This window comes from Aquila chrysaetos, chromosome 13, assembly GCF_900496995.4.
Source record: "Aquila chrysaetos chrysaetos chromosome 13, bAquChr1.4, whole genome shotgun sequence".
NCBI classification, from domain to species: Eukaryota; Metazoa; Chordata; class Aves; order Accipitriformes; family Accipitridae; genus Aquila; species Aquila chrysaetos.
The window spans coordinates 23,765,199-23,783,062 of NC_044016.1; the positions used below are offsets into that span (position 1 = coordinate 23,765,199).

Consider the following 17,864-nt stretch of genomic DNA (forward strand, 5'->3'; position numbering starts at 1 on the left):
AGAGTTTCTTTCTAGGCTTAAAATAAACACTGCTGTGCCTCCAAGAGAAGCAGAACACTAAATTCACTCAACATGACTTAAGATCCATTTTGTTCTGAGATTTAATTTTTTACTGGATGACAGAGTTTTTATGGTTTCTGGAGTGACTTTATATCCAGGGATAACTTGGAGGTTCAGGAGAAGTTTTAAAAATTAGGATTGATACCTGAATCAGAACATAGTTCCAAACCCACATGGATTCTGTTACTGTTACAATACAGCCCCATCACCCAAAAGAAAGATACACTTTGCAGAATGAGACATGTCAGTAAGGTCAGGCTTGAGTGCATCAGAACTGAGAACGCTTCACTATAAAGCTTTGCTTCTAGGCCCTTGCCAACTGTATTGGTAGTTGCCATTTTAAGTGGAGCAAGCTGCTGATCTCCACTGCCCATTGCAGCCATAGCTGGAGAAGCAGGCTTCCTGCTACACAGGCTCTGAACCATCTACAACTTCAAGAGTTGAAACCTGTATCTTAAATTGTCCCCTTGGAAATAAGGAGGCAGCTGCTGTAAATGATGCTGCGCAGAGATACACACTTGATTACCAACACTGTTGCCAAGCTCACGAAGTGCCATTTCTGGGCTAGCTGCAGTTTCCAAGTGACATGCACGCAGAATAATACCAAGGTAATCCAGTCTGGAAGCAATAGTGATGTGAACTGCTGCAATAAAACCACCACTCCGAGTTAAAGGCTACAATTACCTGGCACAGTCAACAGGAGATGTTCTTTATCACCAATTATCTACACCAGCTGAGAGTCCAGCTAAATCATTATCTTTCACCAGAAGGGAACCGACATAGTTTTCAAGTTTCTTTCCTTAACCAAGAAAATATAATTCTAGGACTCTTTACTACCTCTGACATACTGTCCAGACATTTCCTGACTCAAAATTTGACTCTAGCCAGCAAGTGAATAAGCTTCTATCAAATGAAATAGCTGAAACCCAGAAAAAGGGTTTGATTAAAAAAGAAAAAAGAAAAAAAAAGGCTATTAAAGCAAGTGATACAAATAACCTAACTTTAAGTAACTTAAAATTCAATTATTTTAAAGAGACTTTGCTTCCCAGACTCTTCGTATTAAAAATGGAACAGATTTCGGTAAAAATGTATTTTTACCAAATCTCTTCTAAGGTATTTGTCAGCAACTGTTCTTGGGTGGCCATTTACAGCTATCACATGCTAAAACTAAAAAGTATAATGAAATCCTGCTCCCTGAAAGAATGCAAGACTCAATAATGCATCTGGAAAAAGAAGGCATAATAGAGAATATGAAGTACATAGAACTCAGCAGAAAAGCAGATTTGCATGGTTCTTTTTATTCAAATCTTTTGAGATCTATTTTTTTATGTACATATATAGGTATATATATAACATTTGCCACCTTTGGCAGCTGTTTTTTAATGCCAGAATACTACATACAAGGTAAACAGGTACTTTTCATAATGAAGTGCTTAGCTCACTAAAGCTGTTTCTGGTCTTTAGTGTTGGGTTTTTTTTCAAGTTTTACTGCATTTAGTATTTTGTGACTAAGTCATCCAAGATTTGCTACAACTAACACCACAAACTTTGTCAGAAGGTTGTTTTTCGTGGTTTTGGTTTTGTTTTTTTTTTAATAAATTCTTCCTTTAATTTGCTTCTTTTTTGTTCCACCTTGTCACCTCAAGCCTCTAAAGTAGGTTGAAACATCTCTGAATAGATCTCATTTGGAGACATGGCATGTTTCACACCATGTGCATCTTTTTTAAAAAAATGAAGCAAAGCAGGGTCATCCCCTTTGCCAATTTCCAAACATCAACAGTCAACATCAAGCATTTCTACAGAAAAAGCATGCCATAGTAAGTTCGTAACACATCAGCTAAAGAAATAAATGGCAGCTTCCTTGTTAAAGGAAACCACAAATGAAGTAGAATAAAGCAACAAAAAAACCCTTCCTCACCTATGACACACTTATGCAGAGGATCAATTTATTCCTGAGCAAGCTGGCAAGTATCCATTGGTGGTCTAGTGGGGGAGAGGGGGGATGAAAGAATTTTAAGCTGAAAACTTTACCGACTGAAAAAGGCACAAAACACAAAAAAATTGAGGCCTTTAGAAAGAAAAAAAAGAGAAAGCATAATGAGAACTACTTTCAAACTAAATGTGCTTTACTGATCAAATGACAATGATAAAATTGAGTCTTAAAGAAGTGACACAAGGTATTCAGGAGCAAATTTCTCTTCAACTAACAAAAAGACTGAAGACTTTAAATGGAAAAATATGGTTGAAGACATGTTTATCTCTTTAGAACCTATCTTCCAGTGCCTTCACATATACAGTATATAAATCTGGGTGTAGAATCAATAGGAATTCATCCTAGATAATAGTTCCTTTATTTTTATTAAGTACTTCTTATATTTCAATCTAATCTTTAAGACTGGCAAAATTATTTGTGACAAGTATTTAATGTTGAGATTATGGGGTATGTTTCTTTTAAAGGATTTTTAAAATACATTCTCATCTGTTTGAATGCAGATACATCATCACAGACGAGAGTGCATACAATTTACAAGAGAGATTTGTAGTAAAATTTAGAGATACACAACAATGAACGTCTCAATATAATACTAACTTGGAACCCAGGTGCAAGTTTTTCAAACTGTACAAGTATTTTTAAAAAGATATAGCCTTTTAAAATGTTTATATATTGAAGCATTTTCATTAAGATTAAACACTTATTAAAACCAGTAAAATTATAGCAGCAATATGGGAGAATATCTAAGCCACCTGAACATTAATAATTAAAATAAAACCAAATATGAAATATTACATTACTCAGATGTTTGTGTTAAATAAAAAGGATAGGTAACACAGCAATTACTTATGCCAAACCATCAAAGAATCTGGATTTGTTCACTGTATGATTGATAGTGTTGTATAGTTCAATCAAAGTTACCATTTTAAAAGAAGTGTCAAATGCTGACTTCCACCAACACTGTTCTGGAGTGTCTCCTGGAGAACTCGAATCTTATAGTCCAAGCCCGACTATGAACCTTTTTGCATCTTTGCTCTAGGAACTAAGGATGCTTTTAAATACGTATTCCTTAAAACTAGGCTTATTTTATTTACACTATTCAAAGTTTACTTTTCCTTCCAACAACAAAATGTGCAGGAGGATTTACTACATGCTATACAATGTAAAAATAGACTTTAAAAAGCCAGAACAATGTGAGTAAAACTGTACACTGTTTGCTCCCTGCTCCAGTTCATTGCACTATTAAGTTAAAATGGATGAGTTGTCATGCCCAGAAGACTTACTGTAGGATCAGAAAATCCACGCACACACAGAGGAGGTAAATGCATACTGATTTAGGTATAGTGCCAAATGAAAAAATACTATGAGTTATATCCATGGAAAGCTTCTCATCACAGGAAGGAGCATGGCTAATTCTGAAAGACAGCCCTCTTCATGTAGGACACAGAACTGCAAAAGAACCACAAATACATCTTGATAAATATCAGTGAAGTTAGTCTGTATAAAAATGTATTGTATATACTAAAATACTTAAAAGTTGACTTCTATCAGTAACATGGTAAAATCTAGAAATCAGTTGAAACCGACAATTAAGATATCATCCTCTTCTCAAAAGATAACTAAATGACACAACCCACTATCTTTAACTAGTATTATCCAGAAATGAGTTAACTAAAGGTCATGTCTTAAACAGTGCTTTTTGAGGTGTTCTATTAGAAAACAGAGCATTAAATAAAAGGTGACTCATGCAGTTATATTTTAAAAATAGGCACTGACAATTTGAGATTCTAACTCTACTTTCTAATTCTGGTGCATGTAGTTGAATCACACAGTGGGAAGATAAGACATGTCCTTCACGTGTTTCTCATTCCGGTTTCACATGTAAGACACAAACCTCAGAGCAATCCAGCTTTCAAACCAATGCTAGCACAACACAAAAGCAAATAAAGAAGTCAGGTGTAACAATTAAACAAAAACTTCAAAGGGAAGAAAATAAATGTTCTTTTTCTGAGATATTTGCATAATTTAAAAATAGAACAAGGTGTAAATTCTTGCTTTATTAAAACAAATGCTGGGGTTTTTTAAGCCTTTATTGGAAGCTTGGAAGATCAGATATGAAGTAGCAAAGCATGCTGGAAGATGGAAAATGATTCTGTTTTCATGACATCTACATTCAGAAAAAAGCCTAAAAGAAAATACTAGACATATTTAATGCATTTTACTCAGCAGTAATGTATAGCATATTATTTTTAGCACTGTATTTTTATGTCACAATTACTGTTTAAGGACAACTGGAAAAGAACACAAGGCTTAGCAATAAATACATCTTAGAACAGTTTACTGTAATGATAAATGCCACTGAAAACAGATGTATTTCAGCTATAAATACATAGTTATCTATTGTTATATATAATAGTTTTGAGAATGTCACAATTATTTACGCTTACATGTGTTCTCGAATTAAGGAAAAAAAAAATTAACTTTGCAGGGGTACAGAGAATGATTTATTCAGTTTGTGCACCATACTGGTAGTATGTTATATTCAAAAGTTATCCCTGTACATGAAGTTAAATTTTCAAATTTTGTGAAAACTGAAAGTAAAACCTCATAATCTTGAAATAATGTGCCTAGATGTGATACCAGACAACCTATCCCTGATATGTTGATTCTGTGTATATCTACAGGCTAACATTTCATATATATCGATTTGTTCCGTAAGTAGCTAAATTAAGGAATCCTTGCTTCCAGCAGATTTCCTCAGATATTTCTTCTTACCCTTGTAACAATAAAACTAGGTAATTCCCCTTCCCACAACACCTTCCTCAGCTTCTACTTTAAATTTGCTATGAACTCCATCCCAGCAGGTCCTCCCCATATTGTTCCTCTGTCCTCATGCCTCCAAACTGGTAGAAGGTATTCTAAGTGCATTCACTAGTACGTGAATCCATAAAAGCTATCTGGCCAACTGGATGTTGGCTTTTCAAAGCAAATAGCTTTTAGCTCAATAGAAATAGTGGTTTCAGTCCTTCTCCTACCTAGATGCAGTTACCTACAGTATTTGTGAAATGTGAAAGTTATTCCTGCAACCCTTCTTTCTGTCTTGTGGGGTTGAAATTGGCAATTATTATTTGTGAGGCTGAAGAGACAGACAACATGACCGCACAGAGGCATTTTCTTCAGAAAGCAATCTAAACTTGCATACTTCAAGGATTACAGATGCTACTGCTTGTTGCATTATTGTACTTGGCAAATAAATCATAATGCAGAAAGTCATTACATTATACATGCAAGAAGGGAGACTGAAAGCTTCTGTTAAAAAAAAAAAAATTCAACGGGTATAGTCAATAAAAACATGCTTTCATCTAAGGATATGGTATCTATTCTTGTTGCGACAACTAAAAACAATGCAACTACAAGATATGACAAAAATATCTCCATCTGTGCTCCCTGCTTTACAGCTGAACTTGCGCACAAGAAACTTTGCTGCCTACTTGCTTGTGTAGGTCTTTCAATGGAAACACAATGTTTTCAAAGCACATTATATTTGTCAAACTATCCAAAAAGATCAGTAGAAAGATGAACACAAACAGCACTTAAATACAGTGAGCTTACTAAGCTGCTACCCTCAGTCCGAAAGTGTGCCAAGATCAAGAATTTCAGTGTTGGCTTGATATTTCTTTCCCTGTCAGCAAGTGCATTTCCCCACCCTCTTCCAAATCTCAGTTTCTACTTCATGACCCCTAGTGAAAAACTATAATAAAAATATTAATATATTAAAATATATTCAGAAACATGTAAGCACAATTGCAAATGCTTATAAATTTCACATTACCATCTATTTTCATTCTAAACCTATAAAATATAATAGGAATCATACGCTGGTGAGGAAGAACTACAATTTACTTGCAAAGTAAATCACTAAGTCCCTTACTAACTTTAGGACAGAAACGTTCACTGAAAAGTAAAAAGAAACAGAACCCCACGAAAGGAAAAAAATCCCCTTGAAAACAATTTAGGTTGCATCAAGAGTAACATGAACAAGAGAAGGTAAGTTACCGCATTGCACAAGACTCTACATAGAATATGTACATAGTCTGGCTTTGGGATACTTACCTCTGAGGAGGTACTCCCTATGGAATAGATCCAGGGGAGAGCTAACTCATCACTGGAAAGAGGGACTTAAGCATGAGGACAAAATGATGGTATTTTTAACATTTTGGGGGACACAGGGAATGGCCAAAATTGGGAAAAGAGGATGCTTTAAAAAAAAAAAACTCCAGAAATAATTTCAAAACTAATAATCCTATTCAGAAATGCTTATGGAGAGGATTGTGTGGTTTTTTTTTTCCTAACATGAAATGCACTGAGTTGCATTGGCCTTTTTCACTTCTCTATTATACTGGATTTGCATATCCCATGTTCTGAGGATTTCCACTTCCAGCATTTCAGAAGCATTAGCTGGTTATGAAAAAAAAGTGCAGGAATGGTCTATGGTAACACAGAAGGTCAACAGCAGATCTGGTGGCAGAACTCTCCTTCAGGTTCCAGTCCCATGCTCCAGCTCTTGCCCAAACTGTGTTGCCAAAACGAACTCACTCAATCATTATTAAATGAGGATATCAAGTATTAGACAACACACACAGAGGGAGTCTGTATGTGTCTTCCTACATGATCCAGTTTTAGTCTTTCACAAATTTCAGAATTATTTTGGCATTTAGTTCAAGATATTCAAGATGGTGACACTTCTACAAAACACTATGAAATTCAGAGAAAATACAAACTTATTTCACTGTCTTTTTATCAGAACACCAGTGAATTTGGCAAGATTTCTTGTTAAATCAACACTTATTGCTCAATCTTATGGTTCCATTAACCTTTCCAGGTTCACAGCATTATTCTTTTATTTGTCCCATTACATTATGCCAACAATACAATGGCAATTGTTAGAATCAATTTTTTCCTGATATTTTTTCTTCAGCTCTTGCTTCTAAACAATCTAAGTAACTTTTCAACAGTAACCAACAATATCTGGGCAAGTTTATTACTAATTCTGTGGACAGCCATAACACCCACATAAGATGGAATGTTCTAATTTTTTAAAATACCATAGAATAAAAAGACAGTGCTGCTTTAAAAAAAAAAAAAAAAATCATTAAAGACTGCTAAGATTTTTTTTCTTTGCTCTGTAAAATGGAATATAGAGCTAGAAAGAAGGTTTCACCTAGTGCTGACAAATTCCACACTAAGCAGATTTTCCATAAAGCTACACATACCCTATTGTCACATATAATTTACTGCCTGTTTTTCTGTTGTGAGATTGGAAAATGATCCTCAAAGAAACAAGAAATTAACAGATTTTAACAGAAAAGTATCCTTGGTGATATAATTCACATATTTCAAAATTTCATTTCTTGATTAAAGCTTAATAAAAGGAAATGGAATCCATTCAGTGTAAGACAATAGCTAGATCATAGAGTAAAAAAAATGTAAAATGAATACAATTATCACTGTAACATAAGGATAATTATTACTGGGTTCAGAACTTGTTATCCTCCTGCTTCTTTTAGAAAACAAATTCAAACCCTTAAATCCTCATAATAATTTCACCTTGCCAAGACCTTTTTAGTCTTTCCAGTGAAGAGAGCAGACTCTTCGAAAAGTAGGTCACTCCTTTTGAAATTCAAGGAGTAGGTTGGAATTTCAGGTACAAAAGCTGAGCTGAAAGTTGCTTTAAGTGATTGTATAGAATCATCTCATCTCCCTTTAACAAGCTTTAAAAATAATTTCCAGACAATAGGCAGGTGGCTGGGAGTATTTTGTACCATGTATGAAGTCTCACTGAGGCCTCAGGCCAGAAGTTTTAGTGGCAGAAAAACAGAAATAGATTTCAACTTCAGAAACAATTGGAAGACTTTGCCTGTTCCACAGGATAAATCTACACTACAATGTAACACTGTCAGCTGAGCTGTAAGTACTTAAGGTAATCTAAACACAGCAATATGAAGCTTAGATAAGGCTACACTGAAAGGAAGAGTAATATTCTGTGCTCACTAGCTTGTATGACTTCTTGCCATTGTGCCAACAGACCCACAGAAGATCAAGAAAGGCTTAGTTCTGTTCAGTAATAAAATGGTAGCTGAGGGAAAAAAAAAATCACCTTTTCCTTTCAGTATGAGTGATACGAGTGATTACTCTTCATACTCCCATAATTTGTGTTCTACAATTCAGAGACAACAGTGCTTGTGTATGACGACCTGTTTGATCCAACAGAGTTAATGTGAGTATGATGATTTTGTAATTGTTGCATCTAGCTAGCAGAACATCCCTGGTGATTTTAAAGTCACGAGCATGCAGAGGCAGAGGTAAGAGGGAACCTCAGTATCAAGCTTCCTAGATCAGCCTGTCATATGTTCAGCTAATCTACTTTTATAAGCCTCCTCTGCAGAAGTTTTCTCCATTTCCCTAGGTGGCCAGTTTCTTCTCAGCATCCTAGTAATCTGAAAGCTTTTCTGGATAGCTAAGTCTAAAAATAAGAGCAGACACTGTAAAGAACACTATTAATTTCAATCAGTTTCTACCAGATGTATTATGATGAAGAGTAAACAGCTTTAATTATTGGCAACAGTTCATCCTCTTGGGTCAAAGATTCTGCTTAACAAAAAAAGTCTAGTGCCATCACCATTAAGAAAACCTTGATCTTGCGCCTAAATGGCTCTCAGCTCATAATCAAATTCATCTGTCTAATTTAAGAAGGATTTTCAGAAAGGATAAGTAAACAATGGAGAAATCAAAGGAATCAACTGAAAGGATTGCTGCATTCTTATTGTATGTGGTAGTTCTGCAATGCTACACAAAACTTAGAAATGAGCCTTTTCCAACAGGAGGTCTATCAGAGCTTCTAGAATACTGCACAGCTCTCTCTTCAGATTTTCTGAAGCAACAGCACACTAAATTTCATCCACAACTTTAACCTGAAAGTACTTTCAAATCTCTGCAAAATGAGAGTGATGAGAAGTCTGTGTAAGAAATACAAAAACCTTTAAAAATCACATGGAGGGACTTAAGTCAAATGACTGTATTTGAAAAAATAGGGAGACTTGGAAAGCATGATACCAAAAGAAGAGAAAAACTTGGCAGCGTATGAACATGAAACAGAACAAAATATATATTTGGGTGGCAAATAAAAAGGCATCCATCATCCTTTTGTATACCCATTTGTTCAGATCTTGGGAGTTTGATGCATACGCTAAACTTTAACCACTAAGATGACGGTGCCATTTATATGCCAAGAATGAAGTAAGAACATAAGCATTAGTAAGATCTAGGCAAAAAATGAAGTCAGAAGAAAAACATTTGAAAGTAATTTAACAACCTGGAAACTACCTGGAACAACTCCTTAAAGCTAAAGCAAGCAGTGATTTTCAGCATCTGACATTCTAGTAATATAATCAATGTATAAGACTGGAAAATAAATGACTCGTGCACAAACCTTTTAAATAAAATGTGAAGAAGGTATAACAAGTAAATGTAAAGTAAATAATTTTTACTATTGATCAGAAGGTTAACACTCAAAATGAAGCTATAAGCACTTCATCTAGCAAATGCATTATTACCATAGGCAGTTTGAATTCCGATTCTGAAAAACCTGTACAACACAAGTTTTTAACTATACCCATTTAACTTTGTAAGCCATACTGCTCTGCTCCGGCCGATGTCCTTCACCTATTTGAATATACACCACATACTTTGCTGTATTATACTATTACAAACAAAATAAACATGTTTTATTTATGAACTACATGCTCAGAAACCTTGGACGAAATAGAATAGCATATAAGTGAGAGTTGTGTTTGATAGAAGGGCAACATAATTCATGAATGCTGTAGGACTACTCTTTTCAAATACACATTGTAGTACGTTAAGTTAATTTAGAATACAAAAAGCCCTACTAAGACACATACTCACCCTTTAAAATATAGTCTGTTAACAAGCTTGGCACTTTCTCACTATCCTCTTTCATGGCATGCAGGACTAAAGTATGAAAAAAAAAATTCAGATATTTAGTCATAAATTAAAGACAACATTCTCAAAAGAAATACTGTGGAGCTGTTTCAATTACTCATAGGGATATAACTACCAGATTAGGAAGAAAACTCTTAAATGGAATATGAGAAGATAAAACGAGACACATCATATCTCCACCCTTCACTTGTATAATTCTCACTGAACTCCACACTAGATGGATGCAAGAGACCCATTTTACTTGGTTAATTATGACAGTAAAATGTCATCAGTCATAACAAAAAAAGCACCTCTTCCCTATAAAATAATCTCTCAAAAATAAAGTCACCACATCCAAAACTAAAATGTGCTAACAACTACTGGAGGGTTGGGAATCTTATGCCAAAAAAGTATGCTCCATTACTTAATTTATTTCCCTGATCCTCAACCCAAATCATGGAATAATGACACTTTTCTGGAAAAAACCTGCTGTGAATGATCTGATGAAAATGTTGGTGGTTTTCTTCCCCTGAAATGGTGAACATTAGCAGCTGTAGCTTAGAAAATCTTAAATACATGATTGAATTTGGCATTAACTTTGAATAATGCCAAAATGCCATTTTTGTTACTTGTATGAAGTCAAAATTGTCCATCCTTGCATATTTCTGAAGAAGGAAAAACATTTAGACTAGCTAAACTTGACACATGTAAGCTTGTCTCTTACTCCATAAACAAAACCAACAACAATCCTTTATGAAGTGTTCTGGAAATGACTTAAAGAATCAAAAGTACAGAATTATACTGAATAGCAGCAGTATTTAATAAACTCCAAATTCCTCACATACTCTAAACTCAAAATATAACAAGTGTTTTATTTCAATTTTTATGTTGAAGTAAAACATTACTGTTCATAACTATGGAATAATACACAGCTTTGAAAGAAAAAACAACCAACCAACCCCAAACACCTGCTTTACTGTCTGCCTTATCAACAGCAGAGCGAGTGAGTCAGAAATCTGCAATTGAGTCACAGGATCAAGGTCCAACCAGCCCACAGAAGGCAATACTGTTAATACTCTTTACACTGCATTTGTACAAGACATTTTGTTAATAAACTGTCAAACAACACAAAATGTTTTCAGGAGGCTTTAACCTCTCTCCGCTTAATATTGAATTTTTGAGAATATTTTCAAGTGAAATTTAAATATGGCAAGAGGATAAATTTCTCTGCAGGAGTAAATATAAAATGAAAAATCCATTTGTCACAGAGTAAGTATGAATTACCAGCTAAGGCTGCCTACTGCAGAAAAATAAAGGGAATTTATTTCCCGCTTAAACATTTCATTTAGTTCAGAATTTGTAAAATACTTCTTTTCTCTTTCCAGGAAAAAAAACAATGAGTCTTTTACCATCCCTCAGCCACCTGAGGAATCACAGACCCGTGCTGCTGGAAAGCACCTTAAGATGTAGTTAGATCCAAAACCCTGCACTGAGATCTGATCAAATACATTGACGCACTGTACCATCTATTTTTAAACTATAAACCTATAAACCTCGAAGGAAATGCCATTGACTCCCACAGATGCTCTGCTGTATTTCACCACCTTAATAATTATTTTTTTAAAAATACTACCTTATTTTTCATGCAAATTAGAATTAAAAAAACCCCAAACCAGCGGACTTTGAACTTATAAATAATTTTGAGGATCTGGCCGAAAAAGATGTGAAGAAAGGGGAATTCAAAGCACTGTCAGAACTCTGGTTTATACTTCCTAATTATTAAATTTATTAACAAAAAAAAAAACCCAACCCAGAGAGAAGCAGGCTGTTTTAAGGGCAATCAAGTGCAATCATTATACAACTACTCTTAAGTGTCCCAACATCCATTCCAATTTTTGGAAGTCATTACAATAACCTCAGTAAAGCACAGCCAGTTGAAACAAACAGGGGTATATCAGGTACTGTAAGACAGTATTGCAAAATTCCATGACATGCAGTATTTTCCATAAGGCCCACCTGTTGAAATTATGTGAGAATATTTACTTCCTGATACATGCAAGATTCCAGAAAACAGCTAGAAAATAAACATACCGTGAAGGCTCAGAAAACAAGTAAAAACTGGCCAAAATGCATGGTTAAAAATCATGCAATCTTACGTACATGCCATAGGGTAAGGGGGAAGAGATAACTGTATGGATTCATTGGTTTTGAGCAACCACAGCTGGAAATACAAAGAGGAAAGGATCAGCAGGGGAATTTCATATGCTCACTTTTGGTTAATGTTTGAAGATCTTCAACAGATGGGGGTCCATTTTTCTTCTCATAAGGAATCACAGTTGTTAAGTACTGTCAAATGAAAAACAGTGTTACTTGACAGTCCTTTCAAGCAATTTATGTTGCTTGCATTTTATTTTGCAAAAGTTGTAGCAATTGAAATTGCTAGCCACCAATAAAAGCTTTTCAAAAGATCGTATTTCACAAGAGATTAAGATTCTACCTTTCCTGTCCCAAAGCTTTTATCACAGAAGCCAACTTCTTTTTTTTTTTTTTTTTTTTTTCAAATTCTGTGACCACCTTAGAAGTCATGCAGCTAAACACTAAGGAAAAAAAAAAAAAAACCCCAAGTATTTAAAAAATTGGAGCTGTTTACAGTAAAAAGTTTGTTAGGTTTCTTCCTCAGAGCCTATGCAAACCAATTGTAAAATCTTTCCTCTTCTCCCTCCAGAACAACCAGAAGTCCTTCATGTATTTAAAGTACTTCTTACAATCAAATAAAAGTGGGAAGAACATCCTTCCCACCACCTCCCCCCAAACAACACTATGAATGCAGATGAACAATTTTCAAACTTGATCTTAAAAAAAAAGAAAAAAAAAAGTATAAATATCATGTGAGTGTCACCAGTTGTATCCAAAATCGGAAAGTAATTCTTTCTTTCCACGAAGTACAGTAAAAAAAAATAAATCTTTCCAGGTGAATATTGTTGTTGCCTGCAAATAACTTGGGAAACCGATAACAGCTTTTTAAAGGATTCCAGAGCACAACTGATAGAGGCTGTGGGGGTGCCTTAAGTAAGGCATTCAGGTTTGTAGAAGTGTGCTAAGAGTATTTGGGAAAATTAAAAAAAAAAAAAAAAAAAAAAAAAAAAAAAAAAAAAAAAAATCTTCAAACTCCACATATACTGTGTTTGAACAACCTCAAAACAGCTGTAGGATTTTCTCCATGACTGGTTAACTCTTACTGAGAATGTGAAACATTCCAAGGATTTTGACAGGTGAAAGAGCATTGCCCAGTCCCAGCTCCAAAGGTGATCTACAGCCCTCTGTGCAAAGAAATTAGGCTGCCCACAGCTAGGTGAAAATGAAAACAGACAACTTTCACCTTCTGATGCTATACACTTCCAACCAAAAGGATCAAACCAAGCCTAATTAAACATAAGACCCCACCATTTGGATTTTTAATTAAACTCTCCGTTTTACTAGTCGAGTGTGCAAACAGATTGTTTCAAACCAACTCCATGTTTGTTCTATTTACTCTTTACCGAAATCTCTGATTCTTGTCAGCTAAAAAAAAAAAAAAAAAAAAAAAGCTAAAATGTTCTTAAATCTTTCAGGATTTTCATACCTGCAGTGCAACCAAGATTTATTTTCTAATTCTTGAAGCAACCCTGTCGCTCTTTTATTAAATGAATTAGGCACCATCTTATTGTGCAGCCTATATGAATGCATCTTCTTAAAGAGGTCAGCATTTCAAAAGTACTGAAATCACTGGGATTTTCCCCAGCAAAAAAGCTTCCTGAAATCTCACTCAATTCAGTTTCTAAGAATTTAACAGGAACTTTATTCTGAGTTAACTGCTACATGGCAGTAGGCAAAGCAACCCTCTATCTCTCATTCAAATTGAGACATATGTGGTTCTGCATGTAACAATCAGAAAACATGGATATACAAGCTCTCCTCTCCTAGTAGCCACATTTTGAGCAAGAGTGAAGTGTAACTCAGACTCTGGTGAAGAGGTTCATTTTGCAGAAGGAGATTTGGTGTTGCCAAATGCAGCTATAACTACTGTCATGTTTAGAGCAGGATCATGCACCTCATGCTTAATCATATCCTCTGCCTAAAAGACACACAGACCCAGTTCTGTGTCACTTATGAGAACCTATTGTACAGGATGTACTGACACCTCACCAAGACCTTATGCAAACACAGGGCACTTGTCTCCCTCCCTTTCCCTTTTGCATTTTCTCACATCCACTTAGCACAGCAGAGGAAAGTATGCAACACTTTTTAGGAAACAGTCAATTTTCAATTTCTTTTCTAGCAGATGTAATCAACAGATATCGTCAGAGAACTGCACTCTTACTAAAATTACTGGAATCAACAGCTAGATATAAGGCTGTTAAATCCGCAAATGTCAGAGATTAAAGTAGATCTACTAACTCAGAAATCAGATTTCAGGCTGTCATTTTCAGCCTTCAGAACTAAGTGGCATTCTACCCTTTACCTAGACAATAAATTACTAGGACATGTCACTGGACAAAACACCAATATTCCCTGTTTTCCTTCTGCTGTAAACCCCACCTTCTAATTTGCCTCTCTAATAGAAATAATTAAAAAAAAATAAATTAATTCTTAGTTTCCAGAAATCACCTTGTTTTTCTCATTTAACACTTTGCTGCCATAACAATGTCTCTGTAACTGCACTATAAAAACTCATTCCCTGAATTGTTGTGTGAAGGATAACATAATATGAAAAGAAGAAAAAAATTACTAAAGTGTAGGTTACTGGCATGATCAAGTGCTAAGTCTACTGTGACCTCTAAATTTTCGAAGCAGATTTGATAATATCATAAGCAGCAATTCCCACTGCAATTTGTAATCACCCATAAAAAGTGTTCAATATGCCTAAAAATCAAAATGAAGATGACTATTTTGAATTTTCTTCTGGAAATATAATCACCGAAAGAGCTACCAGCATTTCAATGGCTTTTATGCAGTTGGTGTTGTTTTTTTCCAGCCGCATTATCAGATGGGAACAGGGAATTCCCACTGGAAATTTCTCTTTAAATGTTGAAAAATTTCAAGTCATTTTTACTCATGTCTCACACACAGAAACAAAAGAACTAAAATTTTAAAAAGGAAAGTACCCACTATCAGAGTAATACTATCCAAAAAATAGCAAAGGTAGTAAATACCATTAAAATTAAAAACTGAAAGAGTTCCGAAATAACTGTACAAACTTGTCACAAACTTGTATGTTGTGACTTTATGTGTATGAACTTCTACCTTCTAAGGTATACAAAAAATTGTCTGTCCTTGCATTTTTTTTTGAGCACAACTCCAGATTGTTAACTAACTCTTCCCTGCTAGCAGAAAACACGTTCAGGTGAGTTTATGACAATACACCCTGAAAAAACACTCAAATGAATATTCTAAGAGCATCACTAAGCAACTGAATATCTGATACTTTTTTTACTTTGCAACTTGCTGCAATAAGATGACACCAATATTTTAAAAGCAGGGCCAGGGTTTGGTAATGCGACAAAAAACAAACAAATGAAAAAAAACCCCAAACAAAACCCAAATGCCATAGAAAAACAGATTTCTAGGACTAAATCAGAAAAGACATGGTATCTTTCCTACCTTTCTCCCCTATTTTTTATTTTAAGTTCTTGTTATTTCTATGATTGGCTTTAGGATACAGGAAGGGACAAAACCCCATAAACCTGCTAACAAAGATATAGTACAAGATAAACCGGGGGAAAAGTATGATCAACATGAAGAATAACATTAGTAAACTAACTCAAAAAACAACTGGAAGAGTTATCCAATCAGTGTTGTTATTAATAGATGATTATGCTAATTATGTCTAGAAAGTTAGGAGGCAGTCAAATAAGAAAAAGTGCATTTAAATAGAGACATGCATATAAGCAGTCTTTTAACCAAAAGTAAGAGAGGCTGGCATAGCTAAATATGTTCACTTTATGAAAACACATGATATTTAAAATAGCTAAAGATACAGGTAAACAGCTGTAATATAATATTAAATGGTAAAGATAGCAAATTAAAAAAACCCAGCACAGCTATTACTTTACCAGTATTGAGATAATGTAGAGTCATAGAAACTCTGTTAGGTAAGCTCTATGCATGTGCTCAAGATCCCCACAGCTGGGGACAAATAGCAGATCTATAGATTCATGAACTCTCATACATATACCTTGCTTGAGAAAGAGGGTAAGTCCATGATTTCTAACCTCATGATTCAGAAACGTCTGGAGAGGAGTTGTTTTACCTCCTGAACTCCTCTGCAGGATACTCCACTCATCTTCCAGACAAAAGCCTAATCAGCCACAACTTCTGAACTACCAGGCAGTTTATTGCCTCAATGCACTTCTCACCAGGGGAAAAAAATAAAATAGTAGTGTTAAAAAAAAAAAAAAAATCTAACACACTCCTCTGACACAACTGCATAAACTATAATGGGTGGGTATGTGTTAAATAACGCAAAATACCAATATTTTGTAATGGGTGCCAAAAGCCTGAACAACAGCATAAGCATTAACACTACCAAAATACTGAAAGTATTCAATAAAATACATACTACAGTTCTGAAACAAACAATTAAGTATTACTTTGAAATAAAGCATAAGAATCTTGCTACTTATGTATATGTAACATCTACAGTGATACCTATGGAATGTGGGTCTCTGTGCCGTGTATTTCAACATTTAAATAGTCAATGAAAAGACACAAACGTGCCTATGGCTTATGTATTTTTTTATCAGTAATCTGCATTGCACACATTTGGCTGCTTTTAACATCATGCAGTTTTCAAAGGAAAAAAGACATACAGTAGAGTCCACGCACTTTCTAGATGCTACTCTGGTTTTAGATGTATCAGCTCTAAACATTTGAAGACAAAAAGAAAACCTTTTTTCAGTTGGAGATATTACCCAAGTCCTTAATGCTGAAGGCTGAAATGCTATGTCTAACCTGATACATATTCTTCAATTGGATATTAAATTTTTACAGACATGCAATGTATTTGAAGCATACATTATGCCAAACCAGACTTTTAGTCTGGGGTAAGAAATAAGGGTTATTATTTCAGTGCATCAGGATATCAAGTCCTGACTGTCTCAAGCTGCTGAGGAGAGAAAGAGGCTGTAGGCTGACCAGAGTCCTGAGGCAGGGAAAGAGTAGAGTTTCCAACATTTTTGTCCTATTTTTTCCTGTCGCAGCATTTATCTTCAACTACTGTCAGTTTTCAAGATCTCGCCTCCTACCGAAAGTGCAGGCAAAGAATGAGGAAAAGAGAGAAGATAGCCCAGCACCTGTTTCTCTCCACCTGAGTTTCCAAACGTGTGGCGGAAGCCATTCTGTATGACATTTGAGATCCCTTCCATGCTGAAGCGCTAAAAGTAGTGAAAACATAGCAGAAAGAAAAAAGGGACAGAGAAAAGTTCAGAAGACGACTATTAATCAGCATTTATCAAGACTATAAAAGACGAATGACAAAGACAAGCTCTAAGATGTATTTCAGCACATTTCTATTTTTTCATTCACCTACTTAATTTTTATAATTAAAAAGCAAACCTTGTAAAGGCAGTTAAGCAGTATATCTACATCAAAACTTAAACAAAATCTTCACACTGCAGACACCATAATTGAGACTTGCCTTTTAAGTCTGCTTCAATTTGAAATGTAATAATATTTTTTAAAGTTTATTTCACAGTACAATCTCCTTTAAAATTCAAGTTTAAGCAATATACTTTGAGACACTGCTGATACCAATTTTTCAGATTTTAAAGCA

The 17,864-nt window shown here is 34.9% G+C and overlaps 1 protein-coding gene across 1 annotated transcript in view; it reads right to left on the bottom strand.

Annotated features, from left to right (window-relative positions):
- Positions 1-1,342: 1,342 nt before the first annotated feature.
- Positions 1,343-17,864, bottom strand: part of FEZ2 (fasciculation and elongation protein zeta 2) — a 29,992-nt gene continuing 13,470 nt past the window's right edge. The window contains exons 6-9 of the mRNA XM_030035693.2: positions 17,386-17,466; positions 12,325-12,400; positions 10,019-10,084; positions 1,343-3,502 (exon numbers count right to left, since the gene is read on the bottom strand). Coding sequence (XP_029891553.1) covers positions 3,486-3,502; positions 10,019-10,084; positions 12,325-12,400; positions 17,386-17,466 — 240 coding nt within the window. The 3' untranslated portion in view covers positions 1,343-3,485. The remainder of the gene's footprint in view (positions 3,503-10,018; positions 10,085-12,324; positions 12,401-17,385; positions 17,467-17,864) is intronic.